At 37.1% G+C, this 16,751-nt stretch overlaps 2 protein-coding genes across 6 annotated transcripts in view; one reads left to right on the forward strand and one right to left on the reverse strand.

Moving 5' to 3' along the window:
- Window positions 1-609: 609 nt before the first annotated feature.
- On the forward strand, window positions 610-8,772 carry LOC141438465 (uncharacterized). Its single transcript, XM_074102345.1, has 7 exons — window positions 610-1,004; window positions 2,327-2,493; window positions 2,832-4,137; window positions 4,223-4,226; window positions 5,408-5,509; window positions 5,893-6,061; window positions 6,279-8,772. The coding sequence occupies exons 1-7, from the start codon at window positions 995-997 to the stop codon at window positions 8,355-8,357; spliced, it is 3,837 nt and encodes a 1,278-aa protein (XP_073958446.1). The 5' UTR covers window positions 610-994; the 3' UTR covers window positions 8,358-8,772.
- Window positions 8,773-10,335: 1,563 nt separating this feature from the next.
- The window catches only part of wdp (Leucine rich repeat protein windpipe), a 36,798-nt gene continuing 30,382 nt past the window's right edge, over window positions 10,336-16,751 (reverse strand). For all 5 annotated transcript variants that reach the window (XM_074101390.1, XM_074101388.1, XM_074101389.1 and 2 more), the window contains one exon: window positions 10,336-13,383. In XM_074101390.1, coding sequence (XP_073957491.1) covers window positions 11,279-13,363 — 2,085 coding nt within the window. In that variant the 5' untranslated portion in view covers window positions 13,364-13,383 and the 3' untranslated portion in view covers window positions 10,336-11,278. The remainder of the gene's footprint in view (window positions 13,384-16,751) is intronic.

The raw sequence follows: 16,751 nt of genomic DNA on the forward strand, positions 1-16,751 counted from the left end.
ATAAAATTAGGACATCTTCATTTCACTACAGTTCGAATCGAATACTTTTAGGTGAAAAAGGTTCAAAATGGTCGAACATTTTCTTTAGAATGGATGATAACTTGATACCTAATCAGTGATAAGGATATGCCGATAACAATACGTAGTTGGTGTACAAAGGCTGTTGCTTATATCTCTAACAATATTCAGTACCTATTTTAAAATACATTTTAATTATAAAATTGAACTCCATTTTCTATAGCAGATGTTTTCACTACCTTTTTGGTATACTTAAATCATTTCATTTTTTACCATCATTATTTTCCATTAAAATGTGATGATTGTCAGCAGTACCTACAGTCTTTGTCAGTTACGAAAAACCTACATTCAAACCTACCCTTCCCAATACTCATAAAATTCAGTTATTATTATTTGTTATTCTTATATATTATACTTCGCTTCTTATGTACTAAATACTCAAAAACTTATCAAAACCTTGTCAAAACCATACAATTCGTACATGTATGTTGGTAAAATATTAACTGATCCAAATGTCGCCATTTACAAACTCATTTATCATAAAACCGATAAGTATAATCTGATAAGAATAATATAATTGCCAGTGGGCAGTTCACCAGCTCAAGAGGCAGTCGAATTCAACTCTAACCAAAATTTCAAACCAGTCTAGTGCTTGATCAAGATTTAAGTTAGAAGTGGTAATAAAATAGTAGAAAAAGTCATAAAAATTACATCCTGTATGTGGATGTTCTAGAGATTAGTTAAGAACGCACCTAGAAACTTAAGCGGTGACCGTACCAACGACAAGCAAATTATAGTTCCTTTTTCGTCCAATACCAGTGCACGGGTACCTTTTTTCAGTACTTCATTAATAATCACGATTTGTATTAATAAATTCACTATCATTGGGATTATTAGGAACATTGTTAGATAACGTTTCGTGTGAGCATGGATTGAAGTGTTACATTTCGACAATGTGATTGACTAAACGTTCCTGATGACATCGGGTAAGCAAAAACTTTGCATGCATCTGCTTTGCTGCACAATAGGTAAACTGAAGTTAGTATGCGTGAGTTTCTAACAGTAGATAAATGTCATAGTGCTGTGTTGGTATAATCGTGTGATTTGTGAATACCCCGTTTCTAATTGATTTATATGACTGCATTCGCTTTATAGGTATGACTGTAATTAAAAAATTTCACCAATTAACGCTTTACTACTATTCTCCTTATGATTGGTTACTAACCTATTCGGAGTCTTTAATTTGATTGCTTAGTAGCGGTTAGTTCCGAAAGAATGTAACGTCGCTCGATGAGAGCGAAACATATATGTCGCTAGTGTTGCTGCTTAAGTAGCGTAGTAGAAATAAGCAACCTGAGATATGTGTGCATAGGAGAAATTCGTGTCTGTACTCCTGTCCAGTGGTGGTGTAGGGGTATGGCACGCAGCACGGAATGCTGAGGACCTGAGTTCGATTCCCAGCGCTGGTCTCTTTTACTGGTTTTTATGTGTATCTATATTTCAGTTTCTATTTTCGATATGGACTTTACGGGATGTCCGTAAAAGTAACAGAATTTGGAGTTGAAATAAAAAAATACAAAAGTCTCTACTCACGCTTTACTACTATTATCATTGCCCGTTATTACCTTGACTTAATTATTCATTAAAGAGACGACCTTTTACTTTAATGTTCGATCTTAGAGCAACGCGGGCTTCTTACGGTTCCGGTAGGAAGCCCGCGTTGCTCTAAGCGTTCGATATACTTAGCTGCTCTACCTATCCTTCCTTTATTCTTAAATATCGTGTTTGTGTTTTATATTTTTAATAATAACTTGTAGCTCTGTGAAATATATGCACTGAAAATAGTTTTTAATTTAGCAATTTCGACAAAAAAAAAACTCCGAGTTCAGAATCTTAATCAGAGGCAATAATCATCGACTTGAAGTTTGTTATGAATGAAACAAGCCAGTTCAACAACGGAACTAATGCTACTGAAAATAAAATGTGCAGAAGAGTATTTTCCAGAAGAAGTGAATAATAATACACTCATGAATACCTATGTTATCATTTTTTACGACACAAGGAAGATAACCGTAGAATCTGTTCACTTCATAGTGTGTGACAACCTTAAGGCCCACAATATCAGTAGGATTGAAAATCTATTGACAGCTTAGAGGGCTAAGTGATGTCGCTTGTATTAGTAATTACCTCAGAAACAACAAAGCTATATTAAGCGTCGGACTAGACTAGAGAGTAAGGCTAGATCCTACAACCTTATAATCTTTATAATTTGGTCATATTAATGGACTATGTCATATTCTAATCGCAGATGTGTTACTGGCGGCGCTGATGTGGCTGCTGCCAGCGACGACGACGGGCGGCGTTGTGCGAGATACGTTGTTTAACCCGTGCAGGACGTACTCGCTCAACGACCAACTGCATCTCGACTGCTCTGACCAAGGGTTGAGCGAGCTGCCCGACGGCTTAAACTACGATGTAAGTAGAGGACACCGTCAAAAAAAGAAAATAAAGTTCTTTATACAGTTTTGGATTTAAAAGAAAATCAATAAAATTATCTGCCAGTTTTAACTATGTAGTAACAGAGAAACTGATCGTAAACAGTGATATATTTACAAAAATATACAATCAACAAAAATATCCTATCGCACTTATCAGATATTCATTAGCGGCGTTACCTTATTAGTAACCTTGTCAGTGTAGGTAGGTAGTACCTACCTAAAACAACATGAAAGAATTTTGTCCACTGCTGCTTTTAATATTGCTATTAAATAACCACTAGAAAATTTTGCTCATAAATTCATTTTTTTTTACAGGCCCAAGTATTGGATTTCTCAAACAACAATTTTGAAACGTTCCCAAATCAACTCGAACATTTTACGCAAGCTGTGAAGTTGGACATATCCGGAAACCACCTAAATCTACCTCTACCCGGTTACATAGCAAATTGGCCAAATTTGCACACCCTGAACTTGTCAGACAATAATTATGATGTATGGGTAAGCGACGGACGATACAACAGCTTGGAGAAATTGGACTTATCAAAAAACAAGATAAACAAAATCCACGACGATGCTTTTAATGGAATGCCAAAATTATTTTTTCTTGAATTATCTGAAAATAGAATAGATGATTTGCAGTCAACATTGTTCTCTAAAGCAGATAATTTACATAACCTTATTTTATCTAGGAATTCTTTAACGAGTGTACCTCCTTTCCAATCTTCTTCGCTGCGAAGCCTTCTCTTAAGTAACTGTCAAATACAAAATCTAAAAGTGGATTCCCTTATCAGAATGACGTCACTATTAGAAGTCGACTTGTCTATCAACCAGATAGAAAGTGTGCCGGACAATTTTCAGTCTCACACTTTGCAGGAATTCGATTTAAGCTATAATGAAATCAGCTCGCTTACTGACCGGACCTTCTCGTCACTACCCAACTTAGCGGTATTGAACCTGAGAGGGAACGAGTTTAAAGACGTATGGGCGTCCTCGTATTTCGCTTCAAACCCATATCTTCGAGAAGTCCATGTAAAGGGAAACCGATGGAGCTGCGAGGGTTTCAGCGTAAATTTGCTTCTCACTTACGAGTTCTTGACGCGAGAACCGTCAAAAGTATCAGATCCGGGGTCGTTAATATGTTACTCGCCAGCTAATGTGACGCAGTTGACATGGCAGAGGGCTTACATCGAAACATGGCACCCCGACGAAACGTCCGCTCAAACTTATACGTTTATGGCAGTTATGATAGGAGTAATAATTGGTGTTATAATGACGTCATTAATATGCCGAATGTTAGTGGCTGCTAACAAGCCTGAACCACCGAGGCCGGCGGCGCCCGCAGAGACTACTGCCCTGAATCTCAACGGCACAGCCCCTCAGCCCCGAGTTGAATCATTGATAATGAGAGTGCCCTTGCGTGAAGAAGATCTACCTCCAACGTACGATGAAGCTCTCCTAATGCCACGTTTGAATGCTTCCTTCCATTCTCTGCCAGATTTTGTAGATGAGGTCGAAGAAACCACTACAAGAAGTTACCGTAGGTCCAGGTCAATCGGAGACCTAACGGAATCCAGACCGAGAGTTAGCGATAGACGTTCAGTAAGACGTACAGTGGAAATTCGTATTAATTAATGCCTAGTAGTTTAATAACTTAATTTATTGTTCTTTTTATAATTTTAAGTATTTTGATTTATTAATGACAACAGAACTGTACATAATTATAACAAAATAATATAATATGTTGTTTTCACTTTTAGAACCTACAGCGACATCTAGTCAGGTATATAGGAACACCTATGCGGCGTCTAACTTTACCAAGATACGAGTAACAGAATCACTTGCGCTTTAATTCTGAACTAGACAACTAGATGGCGTTACCGCTGATCTAAATATGTTAACAAAGTTTTAAATTCGAAATGCCATTTAGTTTATTAATCAAAGCTTTGTCAAATCTAATTTAATTTTGAATATCAATAGAATCCATTAAAATACTTTAACGCCTTAATTTTTTTTGACCTTCAATTAACCAGGAAGAAGAATTAAATCAAGGGTTTGTATTAAATACATGTTTAAAAAAGTATTGATATCGTTTCTTGGAAACTAATTCACTCTTACAATTACGCCCAGATTAGGCCCACTTGCGATTCGTTATCTTTAACAATGATAACGCGTCATGAAAATAGCTCATATAATCCACAGATCTGCTTTAAGACACACGTGTGATGAGAGAAATGTAATAAAACCAAAATAAATGATGGTTTCCTCCGACAAAACCATAAAGTTTTAGTAACATTTGCACATATTACTCACAAATGACAAGATAATTTTTTATCAGCACAGTTTAGTTTTCAAGTGTTCGGTGACTAATGGTCATAAAACGCTGTGTAACAGTGCAAAAATATAAGCTTCTGAACTATATCATTGATTTTGTGAGTGAAGATGGATTGTTTCGCTAACTGTAGCGCATCATAAGCTGGAAAGTACTTAAAGCCAATACCAGGACACGGTAAGTGATTTCATTAAAAAATGTTTCCTTACAATAAAATCCTTCTAAAATTATAAGCTTGCAAATTAACTATCAAAATTAGAGCACAAAGGGTTACTTTACTAAGCATCCTTAGAAAAGCAAACTCAAACGGCTTAGTTTCAAGAACTAAAAGAATTTCCTTGCTCACCCGCGACCTTACGATAGCTACACACATATACACGCATATTTTGCATAAGCTTAGCTATCGTAAGGTCGCGGATGAGCAAGGAAATTCTTTTAGTTCATTGATATGGACCTCCGCAAAGTAACGCCTGATTCAATAAATTATTTAGTTTCAAGAATTTTAGCTAATAGATTTACTTGGGAATTAGTCACTATCTTACTACGAATTCATATTTTACAGAAAACAAGGAATATCTGATATCACCTTCATTAAGCGAAAAAAGGGCCCTATGCCAACTATGCAATCATATGCCCCAGAGTTGGTTCACGGTTCTGATAACAGGTATGTAGGTATAACACGACCCAAATTTACCAAGTATCCTACAAACTAGCTTATATCAATAGCTGATAACGAAGATAAAATTGTTGTGTGTACTTGCATTGCTATTTATTTAGTTTTTTTTTTTAGTTAATGTTATAGATATTCAACAATTATTAAGCAGGACTTGAACTCATAATCACTAGGCGTTATGGTTTTGGACAACCATTACTACGTGATTAGAAAAGTTAATAAGAGCAGGTGTCCAGTTGATAAATGGGTTTTGGCTGACGTAAAACGAATACCTACAGATCATTATAAATAGTTCTTGATTGGTACAATAATTAAGACTATTTATCGATGTATTCCAGGTAGTAATGTAATAACGCGATGATCCATCTACACAGGACAGTACTTCTCCTGACATTAGTGTCACTTTCTTCTTCCGATGTCTTGGACTTTGATGGCAGAAGCTCAGATGAACTATGTTACATGTGCTCCTGCAGTGGCGACCGAACTAGTGTTGATTGTTCCAGAAGAGGACTCACGGATATACCAGATGGAAATGCTGATAAGGTGGGTAAATTCCAATTATTCGTCTAGGAAATTTAACTAGCAAATAAATAGTTCGAACTAAAAACAGTAGTAATCAACACTAAAACCAAAGCTAAAAGCGCGACAGAAATCGTGGTTGCGGTGTAGCAAAATAGCTGATTTTAGTTCATGAAAATGGACTTCTGTAATGTAACCCAATGAATAATAAACAAAAAAGTAAAATAAACAATTGTTTCAGGTCAAGAAACTGAATATATCGAACAATGAAATATCTATCTTCCCTGAAAACTTAAAAAAGTTCTACAACTTGGTTAGTCTTGATGTCAGCTCCAATCAACTGAAGAATTTGCCCGAAAATGCATTACATAACCTTACCAACTTAGAACTGCTAAATTTATCTAGAAACGAATTCGAAGAATGGTTCAATTTGAACCCTAATGATATATTCCAACAAACGACTAATTTAAAAATTTTAGATTTATCACACAATAAATTCAAAACTCTTGGTAATTTGGCAAATCAGGAGTTATTGATAAGCCCTTCGCTAGAAACTTTACTTTTAAATGATTGTGAAATCGAATCTGTGCACGGAAGGTCTCCATTAAGTGGACTCATTAACATAAGAGTGTTGAAATTGAAAAATAATCCCTTATTGAGAATTCAAAATCTGGTATCCCCAACTTTGAAGAGTCTTTACGTTAGCAACTGTTTACTTACTACAATAGATCATAACGATTTTTTGTTTCTACCATCTTTAGTCTATTTAAGTTTATCACACAACTATAGACTAGATTTATCATCCGCAAGTAACAATTTATTTTCCGATTCACTAAGGTACTTGGACATTTCTTATTGTAACATATTACAACCCCACCTACAAGGATTCCCTAATTTAAGAAAAGCAGTAGTCAATCACAATATGATAAGATACTTAAGAAGCAATGAATTCAAGAATAACAGTAAGCTGGAGCATTTGGACTTATCATATAACAACATCGGATCACTGAGGAGTGACACCTTTAAAGGGCTCAACATACTTAAATATTTAGATTTGTCTTGGAATGAAATTGCTAATGTACCTGAAGACACTTTATTAGAAATGCCATTGCTAACGTATATAAATCTGTCGCGAAATTATTTGACAAAAGTTGGCCACCTGAGATCTCTATCAGTGAATACTGTGGATATGAGCCAATGTGAAATCAATACTATTGGAAAAGATTCTTTCGAAGGGCTCCAGTCACTAGTCGATATTAATCTTTCTCGCAACCTTTTGTCGCATATTCCAGATAGCATATCATCAAATACGCTCCAATATTTAAACTTAAATTATAATAGAATCAGTACTATTAGCAACTTCACATTTTTCATGTTGCCACGATTAACAGGTCTTGGGGTCATAGGAAACCGATTTACGGTTATCTGGAGTCGGGCATATTTCCAGTCAAATCCATACTTGGAACGTTTAGATATAAGTGACAATATGTGGCGTTGTGATTGCCTGGATGACAACATGTTTGATTTCTATGAATTTGTTACATTAGAACCAAATAAAAAAGAAGAGTCTTATAATTTGATCTGCAATAGCCCAATCGATGTTATTGGGCACACTTGGTTAGAAGCATGCTACTTCACATGGAATCCTGCCCAGAAAGCCACTAATCCAGATAGTGTGATCTGGTTTATTGTTGTCATGATTATAGGTTTAGCATTGTGCCTTGTGCTAGTAAACGCTATTAAACGATCGATGAATCGTCGGTTGGCAGCGATACAATCAGAACGAGAGAGACAGGTAGAAGAAGCGAGAGATAGGCTGCGACAGCTGAGAATGCGTGCAGAGCAAGAAGCACTTTGCAATGCACCAGATCCTCGTGACTTGGTAGCGCCACCATCTTACGACGAAGCTCTCTCAATGCCAAAACTGAATGCATCTTGTCATTCTTTGTGCGAAGCCGGAACAGGAAAGACAAGACGAAAGAAAGGACGAAGAAAAACTAAATCCAGCGGAGATCTGCTGGAAGAAACAGAAAGGAACGGTGACGTACATATGTTAACTGAATTAGATCGCAGTGAAGCTCCTGCTAGTAGTCGTAGGCAAAGACGACGAAGACGTCCAACAAGATATGGTAGTCATGAAATAACTGAACTTGAACACTCTCCTGGAGCAAGACGTCGCCGTATGTCGGAATATGGCGGAGACGGAGATACTGAAGATAGTGTAACAGTTGAAGTAGAAGCGGAAATGGAAAGGCCTCTACGTCCTAAGAATCGTCGCCACTCAATAGATGACAATGAGCCACGAGAGAGTGATTTTTAGATGTATCTAGACTTAATATATTTTTATAATTGTAAAATAGGTTAAAATATGAATAACTCTTAATGAGTTTTGTAGAAATGAAGCGAATTCCTACCGAAAATATTTAAAAACATATTTAAAAGTGTGTTGTAGTAAATTATTTTATTTAAAGTTTATTAATTACACTTAAAAAAGACAAATTTTTGCATACGCATCTACCGAAAAAAGGGAAAAAAAAAAGAAGAAAAGTTGAAAATTGTTCAAGAGCATGTTAACATTATATACCTAGTGCCATCCACGAATACGCGTGATTTTGTCAAAATTAGACATTAATGACATTGTAATAAGAACCAGGGCACGCGTCATCGTGAATGACTCTACCTATACACAATTATTACTATTAAAATACTTAGTTAATAAAAAAAGTTTTGACGAATTTAAAGTTCATGAATTTAAGAAAGGCATGACGGGTTGTATGTCACAAAGCGACATAATATGCCCCGAAGCCGTATTGCTTAACATTTCTGATGCTCACGATCGCAATCAAATGACAGATTTCGCATACAAAACTGTCATTTGATTGCGATCGCAAGCGTCAGAAACGTTAGGCAAATTAGGCAATACGACCTCCGGTCTACTACCACATTGGCAGTAGATTTATTAGCTTATTTTGACATCCAGAACCGAGCTCATCCAGTTCTACAGCTGATTCGTCGGTTTTCTTCGTTTTCCGGAAGACATGAGAGATGAAACAAAAAAGTTAATCTATCTTCTGTTTCTAATTCCAAACGGCATTAGCTAACTAGTTTAGTTGTAGTTGGCGAGAGGATTGTACTTACCTTTAATTCATTCAGGCTTTAATTATGCTCTACCCTGCTGCCATCTACAAAGAATGAAGGTTAACTCGTTGTCACGTCACTTCAGCTGACAGCTACTACTTATACTACAGCGCTACTAGGCCACTACTGTTAGCTCCATCTATTGCGTTTCTGCATTAACCTAAACCCTACTTAATAGATGTCGCTACTTGTCTATTTATAACTTCATAAATAGTAGATTGATAGCCAAGGGTGGAAAGTGACCCATTGCACCTGAGGTATTTCGTAATAGTTCGAGGGGAAATGGGTAATTTCACCCGAGTAAGACACTACTTTTCATTTCGACTGTGAGGAAAGTAAAATAGTACAAAAAAATAAGAATATCATTAAATTGAATTTCAGTATTCAGTACATTGAATTTACTTATATCCAACCTCCAACGGTTGTATATACTCGTAAGCTCCTTGGTCACAACGTGCATCTAGATGGTCATGCTGAAACGTGAAAAAAAAGGTCATTGACGTAACTCAATTAACTTCCACTCCGTAGCTAATCGAAAAAAAATACTTTCCAACCAAGAGATGAAAACGCGATTTTCCAACCGGCTAGGTATCTACCCATGAAAATTAAACTTTCCGAACAGGAGCGATGAAAACGTAGATTTCAAATCTTCTAGTAGGTATTTCTATTTTTATTAGCATCGAAACCGTCATCTTTAGTCTATTAGATACGTCCCACTGTTGGCCAGTCTTCTTCGCTGAACGAGACAGTCAATTATATAACACTACTTTTAAAAAGCTCGTACCTCAAATCAATATTTTATCTGAGTGAACTTCATTGTTGACGTATTGAAGTGAGATAAGAGATTTTTTTTCAAAATAGTGACGATTTCTTTCTTTACTAGTTTCGTACAACACCGTCTTAGATACCCAGTACAATTTTTTTGTACACAAAATAAAATTCACCCTTCATGCAGTGAAGTAATATTATTAGGTACCTAATTATAAGGAGCGTCAAGCACTTTGCTGTTTAAAAATAGCTGGGGCTTGTTCCAGGATAAGACCTTATATGTAGAATATTAAAGAGATATCATATCAGAAAGCAGCTTGCACTGGTCTTCGTATTTGGATGGTTGTGCGAAATACTCGCAGCAGGAATAGGATATAAGTAAAACTTCAAAATCTTGAACCAACGGTTTATAGAGTTTGTATTAATTAAAGTACACTAACTTTAAAACTGCTTAACATAGGTACTATTCATTGTTCAGTATTGTTCATTCATTAAAGTTCAAATTTTATAAGAGCATCAATCAGACCGATTGGAAAATAATATAAATAAACATTCAAAGATAAATATTTAAGTTATTATAATTGAAGAATGATAAGTAAATTGAAGTTATTTCAATAAAAATTAACAAATATACAGAAATTTATTTAGGTGCATACATAAAAAATAGTATGAATTACTTAAATTAATTGGTATCACATTCTTAAACACTAAACTCAATAGCATAATTTAAAGGAACTTATGTTTAGCCAGACCGTTGAAGAATGAATCTCTAATAAAGAAGACAACAAGATGGATGATATAGCCCACTCGGCTACAGTAGCTGTGCTCGCCATACTAGCCCGGTATGTTCAGGGTAAAATAAGTACACAACCATTGAAATTACAATTCAAAAATTGTACTCAAACTAAACAGAAATACCTGAAATGCCTACAATATTTATATCAGTATGCTTGTACATACAGCTTAGTTTCGCAACGTAGATTTCTACGAGCTCGTTTTTATAAAGATACTACTAAAACATTAAATTTATAGCTATCATGAACATGGCAACATTTTTACACGTACAAAAATATTTTTACTTATTGCGCAATATACTCTCATAAATATATTTTATACCACTAACAGTTTAAAAATAAAGGCACTGTCGACTACAAACACACTTTGGCAGCAAAGTTTCTAGACTTAACTCACTCACGCACCGACCAATTTCAAATGCTCGATCACATAAATCCTATCGAATGTCCATACAATATAATCACAGAATTTTGCCATTAGTGCAGTGTTTGTTGATTGACACTGAGTTACACCGAGAGTTTTAGTAACTGAAACCAAATTTCAAGTGGTCGACTTGCGCGAATTGTCGTCCAAAGAGGGCGTTATGATGATGTCGCCGGCATTGGACCGACTCCTTGTAACAAGAACTGGTGTTTTCGGCTTTGGCGTTTCTGTCATCTTGATGCGCACACGGCCCATGTCGGGAGAATACACTGGAACGTATTCGCGAGACGGCGACAGAAGGTCCGAGTCTGTATTCTGGTCACCGTTTAGCAACAACTGCGACATGTCTCTGTCAGCTGTGCCATTTAAACGAGGTGCCTCGACTTCGTTTATAGGTACAAAAATTTCTTCACTTGATAAAGAATGTGTATCTTTCCTTGAGTCAGGAGAAGCTGCAGCAGAGTCGAATGCCGTATTCTGATGCGGTTCTTCTGCTAAATTATTGTCTTTAGAGCTGCTTTTGTTTTGATTTGTATCTCTGGGACTATCCGTTCTTTTTCCATTGCTGTCTACGTGCTTAACACCGTTACCGAGGTCTCCATTTTCACTTTTTTTCTGATGACTTTCATGTGTAGGTACAAGTTCATATTTACCATTGACTTTTCTTTCAACTGGGGGCTCTAGTGGTGCAGGTTTACCCAGTAATGATTTGTTCATGTCTACCATTTCTTTAGACGCCTTCTCGACATCTCGTTTTTGCTGCCTCAAAAGCCTTCTATCCCTACGTTTTCTCATTTGACCTTTTATTATAGCAAAACCTATTAGACCGACTAAAAGGACGACTATTATAGCAATGCATACGTAAGTTCCTGTTTTATGCGGTGCTGGGTTTCCTTCTCCAGTTGGCGGCTGAGCCAGCACTTCCGATGCCTGCGTTATTCTGATTTGCTCGGAAATAGTCGTATCTCTAGTTATTGGAGTTATTGCTGCCTTTTCAGTAACTGGCGAATCAGTCATTAAGTGCCATTTAGATCCACCTTCATACACAGTTGGAGAGGGGGGTATTGGAAATTCAGTCGTGGTATTTTCATCAATATCGTCGATTATAAGTGGTTTGACTGGACCTGGGTTAAACTCTTTTATGTATGCTGGTGTAGTTGAAGGTAGAGTTGTTGATTCGTGATCACCATAGTCATCAATAGGAAAAAATCCAGATCCTTCCCCGGATCCTTCAGTTGGATCATCCGTAGATTGAATTTCTTCACTTTCTCGTACATTAGTAGATAAAGTATCGGCGTGTCTCGATTCCATAACATCAGAAATAGTCGTACTTTCACCAGAACCTTCAATATCGTCTGAAGGCGATGGCGTTGAAATTCGTCCTACTTTCATGAATTGGACACTATCATCGTCTTCAGTTGGAGTAGCTTCATGAATCACAGTGCCATCATCTAAATCATTTGAAGCGACTAAAGGCATAGATTTTAAAGCAGTGGTTTCTTCGCCAATTTTGATAGCATCATTTACCGGTTGATCACCCATCATCATGTCCAAGTAGTTGTTTTCGGTTTTCGGTGTTTTGCAAATCTCTTTAATTTTGAGTTCTAGCCAAGATTTGCCTTTAACTTTTTCTGGAGAAAAACATTTTACTACATCAATATAAACATTTGCGGAAATCAGGCGATCGCGTGCCATAATATTATCACACGAACAATCGAGCGGGTTGCCCTCCAATTCCAAGTGTTCCAAGGCGGCTAAGTGACCGATATTTTCTGGCACATCTTGTAATAGATTGTTAGTTAAATCTAATGAACTAACACTAGTAGGAAGATGCGTTAGTGAAAGCCTCTGAATTCTATTATTAGCTAGATTAAGGTGGACTAATTTCTTCGTGTTGTACAAAAACTTATTAAGTTCTGTAATGCCATTGGTCGAAAGATCTAACGTGACGACTTCCGTGAGTTTATCAAGTTCGTGAAATAGTTTGGTAATGTTGTTGTGCGACAAATCTAAAATGTTGATGTTGTGATGTTTCTGGCGGAGGGTGAACTTGTGTAGTTCGGCGAGGTTGCTGCAGGCGGCGCGGTGAAGGCCATCGCGCGTGGTATTGCAGACGCAGCTTTCAGGACACACAGCAGCAAGTACTGGAGCCAACAGCACCGATACTGCCAGCAGGTAGGCAGATACACGGGAGACAGTCATCTTATTCTCGAATTCTGCACCTGGAATGAAACAACAAAAACTATTAGTAAAAGTCAACTAATAACAGACAGAATCACGTCAACGATGCATCATGTTTCATGTTGAATGAGGTTGGGCGATACATGTCCACACGCGTTAAATGCTAATCTGTCCGCGGTCATGTAATGTAAAATATAATGTTACAGCCACAGATGCATTTCATAAACCTCCCACTGTAAGAGTATATTATGAATATTATGACGAAAACAATAACAGTTATTCACAACAGTTTAGAGTAGTAAGACAAATCAATCTCATGATCAGACCTGACTGTACGAGTATGTCATTTGAATAGAGCATATCATATATACGACAGCCGGTCGCTGCCAATCAGCTCCACCTCTTCAATTGCAACTGCAGTTCAACAAGCAATTTGAATCTAGGAGTTTCCTTTCATTCATCACGGTACTATAAATAAAAAAATAGAATCTAAAATACACTGCATTGAACACCAAAACAACTTTGTTGTATATACAAAATTATTAACAATATTGTTTTGTTGATCGGTAATCTTTTTAAATGCGAAGTTCTTTTTTAACAAATTAAACATGACTACTTTGTTCATTCATAAAAGTAGCCATGCATGGCTGTTGTGTAAATAATCATAGAATAACTGGCACACCTTCACAATGTTACTCGGTTTGCTATAAACAACTAGTTGCAGACGTTTTCATTCAAAGCGTTCTATTTTTGTTAGCAATAAATATATCCAGTGCACTTGGCCGCTGCCAGAAGTGGTTCAATGTTAGGCTCGGGCAGGAAGACTGTGGTTAAACGTTTGTGCGAATGCGATGCTGCCTACGCCTCACAACGGAACTGCGCCTCGCCCAGGCCGTAGGGGGCATAGCGAATGATTTAAATATATTAGAAACATGACATTTGCAAACAGGAATTGGTCAGGATGTGGCACAATGGGTTTAGTTTAAACGAACGTAGATTTGGAACAACAGGTAACCAAGTTTGTAGGTACTTTTTAAGTTCGTAATTGCTTCAAAATAAGTTACTATTTGGGGGTCATTCAAAAATAAAAAAATATCTGCCGCAGTCTTGTCTTAGATATAACTGGTTTGCATTTACGCTTTTCTTGTCTGTAGTATTAAATTAAAAAGGTTACTTCACTTTAACGCCTTCAAAATCAGATTACGACAAGATACTAACACTGACATCATGCTCCTGCGTCGCAAGTTATGAGTCAATCGCGATGTCACACAATAACACTGCAATGGCCACTTTCAACGCCCACTATTACGTAGGTCTTATTACCAGAAAAATATTTTTTCTGGCTAAATTAGTCACCTACTTTGCTTCATAGTCATAAAGTAGTTTGCAGTCATTTCCAAATATGTGAACGTGATCTGTCACGCGCCATGCTTAGATTTCATCTATCAGACCACAGACTTTATAACCCAGACTAATGGACTTAGATGTAATAGTGCCAAGAGCCTAGAATTAAAGAACCGAGTCTCGAAGGATGATTTGCTTAGACAAATAAAGAGCATGCCTAAAAGTATATTAGTTACTACTACGTTAATAACATAACATTAGGATGAAATGCTTTAGGTTGTTCCCCAATCAATTAACTCAGATATTATACTTGTAAAGAAGAAGTGGTAAAAGATCCATATGACCTACACTCAGGCTCCTAGTAAATGTGAGAATACCGTACAATATAGAGAACGCTGACACCATACATCATACAGTGGCGTGCAGTAGGTCAATTCCAGGGTATGCAGCTGCTAGTTTGCGCTTGCAGAAGCGTGCCAGCAACCGCAGCAGAGTAGGCAGCGTTAATGTACACCTCAGAGCATACCATACCATCAATACAGCGAAGCGACTTCGGTTTAATTACGTGGAAATAGATATACTGAATACATGTAGGTACTCAAAACTTATGTTAGATCTATATATAACTGTAACTCGAATCAATAACAAGCCTCCATTTAAACATAACCATAAATAATGACAGTCTGCGCTAGTGAAGTGATAGCTAGTAGGATAATGAATTTGAGACTAGAATGCAATATGGAAATACAATGAATTGATATCTTCGTGGAAAGATGAATCTTGCTGGTGGGTAATACCAGTAAGAATCATCCAACGCCAACGTTGTGCCAACGGAACGTGCCGCGGTCTGACACGGGCCGAACCGGTATCTAGTTAAGGTTAAATGATTCAATGAAAACGTATCATTACATAATAAGGTAAAGGTAGGTCCCGAGTGTTTCGAATCGGTGCTGCCAAATTAGGTCGTTTCCGAATATTATTTAAGGAACTGAGTGAATTTCCCACAGTTTACAATTTAGAACGAAACAGAAGCTTGACCTTCGCACGATTTAACGAGATAACCACGTTATTTGGCTTATCCTGTCCCGAGTATCCCCCCAGCACGCACGTACAAATTGCAATACAAACGCAAACAAGAAGATTGGTCGCTATTTTTAACATCAGTTATTCGGACCTTGAATGAACTTGACTCCGCGAACAGGAATTTGTTTAAACGTAACTTACCTGTGGCTATTTTAGTGGTAAATAACAGCCGCAGTACTCGTAGAATGACAGATAGAGAACTAGTAAAATCGGAATTTATCGACGATCTTATTAAATATCATCTCGAACTATATCCGTCCTAATTCCTCTCAACAATCAATGAGAAGACTTGGGTTGTATTTTCACGCGGGCGCGCGGGCCCAGTCCGGATTGAGAGCTTTACATACAATATTGAATTACTTCGCAGGTTTTTTTTTCACGGGATGTTTTCCTTTACCGTACAGGTCGCGGTTAATTTAAAATGTAATTTCGCACATGCATTTCGAATAACTTAGAGGTAGGTGGTGACAAGAATCAGGTCACTGGTTACTAAAACCAGTGATTTTAGTAGCCAGTTTCTTTCACTGCCTGCAGTGACGCGTTCTGTGACAGCCACTGTAACTAAATTAGAAAAAAAACTAGTATTTAACGTAATTTGTTACAAGCTATTGAGCTATGACGTTATTTATCACAAGCATCGTTTTTCGGTGTAATGTCAATAATTTCATAATCTAAGAATCGTTTCTTTGACGTTGTATAAAGTTAAGGTTATAATTTTCACTCTGTGCTACTCGTGACGTCTGTATCTGTAACGTTGAGGCAAAAATCGTATCACCACAAAAATTTCCTTACAAAAATCACCACTTGTCGCTTGAAGTGAAACCAGTGATTTGGTTATTCAGCACGTCACCTGTTACTGTATAGGTACGGTGACGTGAAATAACGTCCACCTCTACATAGAGCTGCAAGTCCAGATTTAAACGCACGATCCTCTGCTTTGTTCTTGGGCCTCTAGGTTGGCAACGCGTCTGCGATACCCCTG

This window comes from Choristoneura fumiferana, chromosome 18 (assembly GCF_025370935.1).
Source record: "Choristoneura fumiferana chromosome 18, NRCan_CFum_1, whole genome shotgun sequence".
NCBI classification, from domain to species: domain Eukaryota; kingdom Metazoa; phylum Arthropoda; class Insecta; order Lepidoptera; family Tortricidae; genus Choristoneura; species Choristoneura fumiferana.